We start from the raw sequence: 7686 nt of genomic DNA, 5'->3' as shown, positions 1-7686 counted from the left end.
GGAAGGAAGGAAGGAAGGAAGGAAGGAAGGAAGGAAGGAAGGAAGAAACAAACAAACTAAAAGCTAATCTTGTCTAAGAATGGAGACAAATTTTTTTTTTGGTCTTTTTGAGACAGGGTCTCCCTGTAGCCCCAGCTAGTCTGGAACTCACTATGTAGACCAGGCTGGCCTTGAACTCACCAAGATCTGCCTGCCTTTGCCTCCAGAGTGCTGGGATTAAAGGTGTGGCCACCACCCCAGGCTCGGGGACAAATGATTTAAGAAATTTTGCAAATGTTCGCTCTACAGAATCAGTAGACAACTAAAGATTCCAGTTTTTAGTGTCTTATTTCATTAAAACCCTAGCCATCCCACAAAGGTGGGAAAAATAAACAGAAAAAACAAATCCACCATTTAAAGATACTATCTAACTATGCAGAAAACTTGAGATTCTACAAATTACTAGAATGAAGAAAAATTGTCAGGATAATAACAAATAAGATCCTAGTAGGGGTGGCACAAAAATAAAAGCAGTAGGGGCTGGAGAGATGGCTCAGCAGTTAAGAACACTGGCTGTTCTTACAGAAGACCTGGGTTCAAATCCCAGTACCCACATGGCAGCTAACAAGCGTCCGTAACTCCAGTTCCAGGGGATCCGACAGCCTCTTGTGTCCTCCGTGGGCATTGCACAACACGGGTACACTTACCTACATGCAGGCAATACACACATACACATAAAATAAAAATAAATGAAAAAAATTTTTTTAATCTTAAAAAAAAAATAAAAGCAGTAGCAAAGCCTGTACGGGAGGATCGCCGTGAGTTTGAGGCCAGCCTAAGCTACATAGTGAATTCAAGATGCTATATAACCACACCTGACTCAAAAAAAAAAAAAAAAGCTTCTCAACTGACTAGCTCCTATTCAGATCCCAGTCTCCCCAGTCTCCTGTGTTGAGACAACCCATTACTAATTTATTAATAAGGTGTTCAAGAAAACGGTGGAAGGGACCAGAGGTCAAACCCAGTTCTGGAACTTAAAATTCCAGCCCTGTCTTTCTTTGAGTGATACTTTGCAGGTTACTTAACTAACTCTCTGATAAGCTCCAATAATTGGTTAACTTGAGGAAATGCTCTTCTAAAACTTGAAAAATTATGATTATTCAGATCTGGGTATTGAAAAGAAATGTTCTTAAAATTAACAAAGTACCTGTGAGATGGCTTAGAAGGTAAAGGCACTTACTGCCAGGTCTGACTTCCTGAGTTCTAGCCCCAGGACTCACATGGCGAAAGGAGAGAACCAACTCCTGAAAGGTGTCCTTTGACCTTTACAGCCAAACCCTGGCACACACACTAAATAAATATAATTTTTAAAAAAACAAAGTAGCCGGGTGTGGTGGTGCACCCCTTTAATCCCAGCACTCGGGAGGCAGAGGCAGGTAGATCTCTATGAGTTCAAGGTCTACATAGCAAGTTCCAGGCAAGCTGGTGCTACAGGGAGACTGTCTCAAAAAGACTGAAAAAGACCAAAAAATATTAACAAAGCCAGGCCATCATTTCAAGGAAAACAGTAGCTAAATATGCTGCAATGACAAGGCCTGGGCCTCTACCACCTATGTACAAGAGAGGTGGCTACATTAAAGAATATAACCTTTCGATACTGTATAACTTGAAGTGCCAAAATTAACTGGTCAAGGTGGCAAATGCCTGTAATCTCAGCACTCAGGAAGCTGGGGCAGGAAGAGAATTCAGACCCAGCCTGGGCTACATGGCAACACTTTAAAAAGAGAAAATGACTCTGGCAAGTTGTCCTCTGACCTCTACCCTCCAGCCATGGCACAGGTGTGGGCATGCCACCCCTCTTTCACTACAAATAAAATAAAAGTGTCTAAAGAAAACTATCACTTGTCAAATGTTGATATATTCAAAGACTATCCACAATGATTTTGAAAAGCTATTGAAATAAACTTGCTTTCTCAAGCATTTGTTCATGTGAGGCTGACTTTCTCCATGTCAACCAAAGCAAAGATTCCAACAGCAGATACAAAAATCCAAGGGGAAAAGTTGCTTTTAAAAAATTTAAAAAATGAGGCCAGGTGTGGTGGCGCACGCCTTTAATCCCAGCACTTGGAAGGCAGAGGCAGGCAGATCTTTGTGAGTTTGAGGCCAGCCTGGTCTACACAGTGAGTTCCAGGACAGCAGGGGCTACAGGGAGACCCTGTCTCAAAAAAATAAAAATAAAATAAATAAATTTTAAAAAAATTTAAAAATGGTTCTTTCTGCCTCTGCTGCCACCATGGCACCCGTGAAAAAGCTTGGGCGAAAGAGGGGAAAAAAAGGTTTTAAAGTTCACCTTTGACTGCACCCACCCTGTAGAAGACCATGGATGCTGCCAATTTCAAGTAGTTCCTCCAGGAGAGAATCAAAGTGAATGGGAAGGCTGGGAACCTTGGTGGAGGGGTTGTCACCATCAAAAGGAGCAACAGCAAGATCGTCATCACTTCTGAGGTGCCTTTTTCCAAAAGGTATTTGAAATATCTCACCAAAAAATATTTGAAGACGAATAATCTATGGGATTGGTTACGAGCCTAGCTGACAGCAAAGAGAGCTTTGAATTACATTACTGCCAGATTAACCAGGATGAAGAGGAGGATAAGGATTAAAATGCATTGATCTGGAATATTTTGCATGAATTCATGAATAAAATTTAGGAACAAAAAAAAAATTTAAAAATGTGGCTGGAGAAATGGCTCAGCAGTTAAGGGCACTGACTGCTCTTGCAGAGGACCAGGTTCGAGTCCCAGCACCCACATGGTGGCTGACAACTGTCTATAACTCCAGTTCCAGTGGAATTTGACACTCTTCTGACTGCCTCGGGCATTGCACAACAGGGGTACACTTACACACATACAGACAATATACTCATACACATAAGAATAAAAATAATAAAATTTTAAAAATTAAATAATATGGGCTGGTGAGATGGCTCAGCAGTTAAGAGCACTGTCTGCTCTTGCAGAAGATCCAGGTTTGGTTCCCAGCATGCACATGGTGGCTAACAACTGTCCCTAACTCTTCCAGGGAACCCAATGCCGTCTTCTGACCTCCCCAGACACTGCATGACACAGGTGCACATGTAGGCAATACACTCACACACATAAAATAAATACAATAAATAAAATATTTTTTAAGTTATGTATGACAGCCAGGCGTGGTGGTGCACACCTTTAGTCCCAGCACTCAAGAGGCAGAGGCAGGTGGATCTCTGTGAGTTTGAGGCCAGCCTGGTCTACATAGTGAGTTCCAGGCCAGCTTGGATTACAGGAAGACCCTGTCTCAAAAAGACCAAAAACAAACAGAAAAAAAACCCAAAAACATATGTATGAATTGCTTCATTTCAAATAATAGAATCTGCACAGCTCACACACAAGTGTGGCCCCAGAACACATATACACAAAAGAGAACCAGACACCCTTCCAAAAAGAGATAGAAGCAAAGGTAATACCAGAAATTAGCCTCAGTCTGCTCTCAAGACCTATAACAATATTAGATCATACCAGTGAAGGAAAGCAATTCTTTCTAGCTATTGTCCCCTAAAGCTGAGGAAACTATTCCTTACAGAAAGTTTTGAGAATGTAATCTGCAGCATTCAGGAGGCAGAGGCAGGGTGATCATCATGAGTTTGAGATTAGCCTGAGCTATACAGTGAGTTCCAAGACAGCCTAGGCTAGAGGGAGACAGCATCCCCAAATTTTAAGGGCTGAGGATGTAGCTCAATTGGTAGAGTACTTGCCTAGCTAGCATACACAAAGACCTGGGTTCAATTCCAGCACCACCTAGATCAGGAGATGCCTCGCACCTATAATCCAAGCACTCTTGAGGTCATCCTCAACTACTCAGTAAGTTCAAGGCCAGTCTGGGCTACATGAAACCCTGTTCTTCACCCCCTCTGCCAAAAAAAAAAAAAAAAAAAAAAAGAGAGAGAGAGAAAAAGAACCTGTTAATATCTTGCTTAAACTTCTATGATTGCTAAAGCTTGTAATCCTGGCATGCAGGAGTCTAAAACAGGAAAGTTTTCAGAAGTTCAAGGCAAGCCTAGGCTACATAGTGACTTCCAAGACACCTGAGCTGCAGTATGAGACCTAGTCTCAAAAAAAAGGGAAAAAAAGATAGCCAGGTGTGGTGGTGTGCACCACCTTTAATTCAAGCACCTAGGAGAGGCAGGCAATTCTCTGTAAATTCAAGACCAGTCTGGTCTACTAGTGAGTTCCAAGCCAGCCAGGGTTGTACAGTGAGACCGTGCCAAAAGGGGGGAAAATATATATATATTTTTTCCTTGCTTAGTAAACTCAAGGGTTTGTTGCCCAGCAAAAAAAGAAATCTCTTAAGAAATCCAAAAAATCAAATACAGTTTGAAAAAAAAAAAAAGGTAAGCCAGGCATGGTGGTGCATGCCTTTAATCCCAGCACTCAGGAGGCAGTGGCAGGCAGATCTGTTGAGTTCCAGGCCAGCCTGGTCTACATGGCAAGTTCCAGATCACCTGGGGCTATAGGGAGACCCTGTCTCAAAAAGACCCAAAAAAAGGAAAGTAGCCTACAAACTAAATTTTTTATTACACTTACATTTATTGGGGAAGGTAGATGTGACATATGAGAAAGTCAGAAGCAACTTGTGGGAATCAGTTCTCTCCTTCCAAATTAAACCAGCCCACCAAACTAAATTTTTATCAAGAAGCTAATTTTCTGGCTGGAGAGGTGGCTTAGCAGTTAAAAGCACTTGCTGCTTACAGAGGACCTGATTTGGGTCTCAGCACCCACATTGCAACTCACAACCATCTAACTTCAGTTCCAAGGGATCAACACTATCTCCTGACCTCTACAGCACCAGACACACACATTTTAAAAATTCATACATGAAGGCAAAACACTCATACACTACACATAAAATAAAAATGAGAAGCTATTTTTTCAGTAAGTTCAGCTTACTTCGTGTGAGAGAGAAAGAGAGTGCGAGCGCACACCCAGGTTGGCCTCAAACATGGGTGATCCTCCTGGCCCAGTCTCCCAAGTACTGCAATTCCAGGTGTGAGCCACCACCCCAGGCTTACTTCTTGAACAAAACAAAACAGTAAGTCTTCCTTCCTGATTCCTGCCCAGATCAAGCAGACTGCTCCTAAGGATTCCTGAACAGGATGGTGAGAAGGGCAGCAGCCAGAGGAAGCCTGTAGCAACATAAAGCCTCCTCAGACTTTCTCCTTGTCAACTCAATTTAGGAATTTCTTGTACTTGAGAATTTCAAATGTGCAAGAGACAAGCTCTTCTTGGTTTCCCAGAATCCAATTAAATGTGAAAAAATAAGTGCTTCAAAAACTGGTATTCACCTTCAGAATCACTGGACGTTTAGATTAAATGCCAAAAACAATGAAAAGGGTTCCCCAAGAGGAATGTCATAAATGAGAGAATTACAAGTGTATTAGTCACTTTTCTGTTGCTGTGATAGAAACACCATGACCAAGGGAACTTATAAAAAAAGAGTTTATTTGAGCTTATGGTGGAGAGGCATGGTGGCAGGTGTCTGGAACTGAAAGAGGAGCACTCACATCTTTAAGCAGGCACAGGAAGCAAAGAGTGACTGGAGATCTGTCAAGGCTTAAGATTAACTCTCTGAGCCCACCACCAGTGATCCACTTCCTCCAGCATGGTGGCATCTTCTAAGATCTTCTAAAACAACGCCAACTGGGGACAAATGTCCAAATACTTGGAACCTATGGGGGACATTCTAATTCAAACCACAAGGATGCCAGTCATGACTTAAAGAATAAGGTCAATTCTTGACTATCAAGAATTAATTTCTTTTCAGAAAAAAAAACCATAAACACAAGTAAATTAAATTGGCTGAATCACTAAAACCAAGCACAATTCATCTAAGAACCTGGAAAAAAATAGAAGTTCTAGAAAAAAGTAAAAGTTCCTCTAAAAAATTATTAGGTTGTTCTTCACCATGTGGGTGCTGGGAACAGAACCTGGGTCCTCCTCATGAGCAGCTAGTGTGCTCTTAACCACTGAGCCATCTCTCCAGCCTTAGCAAGAGCTCTAAAACCCATCAATAAGCAAACTTTCCAGCAGCAATTCCATCTGACTGTAAATGCATGTGCTTTCTTTTGCCTTGACTACAAGCCCAGGGTTAAGTGGACTGAGGTACCGAAGGAGAGTTTCCACAGGGAAGCCGCTCAATTTTTTTCCAACTACTAAGACAGTTGTTCTAGAAAATAATCCATCTCATCTAAGGCCCTCAAGCTACACAACTGCAGAGAAAGGAAGTGCCAAGTTCAGGGAGACAAGCAGAGACCAAATCAGGGTCACACGCTACCGGCTTCATTCTCAGTTTAATATGCTTTCCACCACGCATTCCTTTCCGCCCTCCAAGACACTGTTCTGAGAGTTCTTTGGGGGACAGAGAGTCAAACCAAACTGCTTCAGTGATCTGCCCTGACTTCTCCAGGTCAGCTCTGACCCAGAAAGCGTTTCTCCGGGGGTATTAAAGCCCCTGTTTTTCCCTGGGCTGCAGTGGAAGATATGGAAACTATTGGGAAACTGTAGTGCACTTCACACACGCCAGGCATTTTGTTCAACAGCATAATAGACCTCATTCACATTAACGAAGAGCCGAAAGACCACCCGGTTTTAGACTTCGCTGAGTAAACCTTACTCTGTACAAGTAAGTCACCAAAAAAACAAAGAGCTTCCAGGCCCCAAAGAGTTCTTTGGGGATGGAGGGTAGACCTGGCTCCTGTTTCAATCTCTCAAAACTAAACAAAATGAATGGCTGCTGGTGCAGACAGCAGAAACTAAACTACTGCTTGTGGCATAATCGTAAGCCTTCGGCAAGAGGAAACAATTTGAGGGGAGGCCCCATAACACGAACCTAAAAGACCACTTTGAGACAATCAATAAGCCAAGTCAACAGGCTTTCCAACCCATAGGCTACTCTGGCCTATGAAATTTTACTATTGTAATGTTAAACTAGTTTACTTTGCAAACAGGACAGACTCATACTAGCAGGGCAACCTAACAGGAGCCGATAGGAAATGCTGTAGTTTCCCATTCTAAGCCTTTCTGCACAGCGCATTCCAGCTGCAGGGGGCTTGGAAATCTCTTGGAAAAGATACCCCTTTCCCTCCAAGTCAAGCCATCGCCACAGCAGACTCTGCTTTACAGGAGCGGTTTCCCCTGGCCAAAGTGGCGGGGTCAGCGGACAGTCACTTCCACCAGCCGCCGAGAGGCCTCGGGGCGCCACGCGGCAGGACCCCGACCCCTCGGCCCAGGACCGGGCTTTTCCCGGGACGCCCCGTACCTCATGCTGTAAGCGCCGGCGCCCAGTTCCTGCCCGATGCCCGAGAGGCTGGAGTCGAAGTCGTGCACCAGCCCAGACTCAATCACCTCGTCCATCTTGAGCACCCAGGCCATCTTCCGGCCTCGCCGCCGCCCCGCACAGCGCGGCCTCCGGGTCCGGGGCGAAGGGGCCCGAGCTCCGCGGGTGCGTCCTGGGGGAGGGCGCGGGTGAAGCCTCCGGCGGCGCGGCGAGTGGTCACCAGCGGCGGCCCGGGAGGCGGCCGAGACGAGAGCGGCCGAGGCCCAGCTGTCAGGGCACAGCGCGCCGGCGAGCAGCTGCAGCGGGAGCGACCGGGCAGAGGGCCGCGCTTCCCACCCG

General features: G+C 44.6%; 1 protein-coding gene and 1 pseudogene across 4 annotated transcripts in view; one reads left to right on the top strand and one right to left on the bottom strand.

The window, feature by feature from the left end:
* Positions 1-7680, bottom strand: part of Ubp1 (upstream binding protein 1) — a 51500-nt gene extending 43820 nt beyond the window's left edge. For all 4 annotated transcript variants that reach the window (XR_003849600.1, XR_003849601.1, XM_008833426.3 and 1 more), the window contains exon 1: positions 7330-7680. Coding sequence is in view for 2 of the 4 variants with exons in the window: in XM_008833426.3 (XP_008831648.1) it covers positions 7330-7442 (113 nt within the window). In the remaining 2 variants the exon portion in view is untranslated. The remainder of the gene's footprint in view (positions 1-7329) is intronic.
* LOC108490868 lies at positions 2273-2639 on the top strand (annotated as a pseudogene).
* Positions 7681-7686: the final 6 nt, after the last annotated feature.

This window comes from Nannospalax galili, unplaced genomic scaffold (genome assembly GCF_000622305.1).
Source record: "Nannospalax galili isolate Female #2095 unplaced genomic scaffold, S.galili_v1.0 scaffold1176, whole genome shotgun sequence".
Lineage (NCBI taxonomy): Eukaryota > Metazoa > Chordata > Mammalia > Rodentia > Spalacidae > Nannospalax > Nannospalax galili.
Note: the sequence above shows the minus strand (reverse complement) of the source record. Positions and strands in the feature narration are given on the sequence as shown.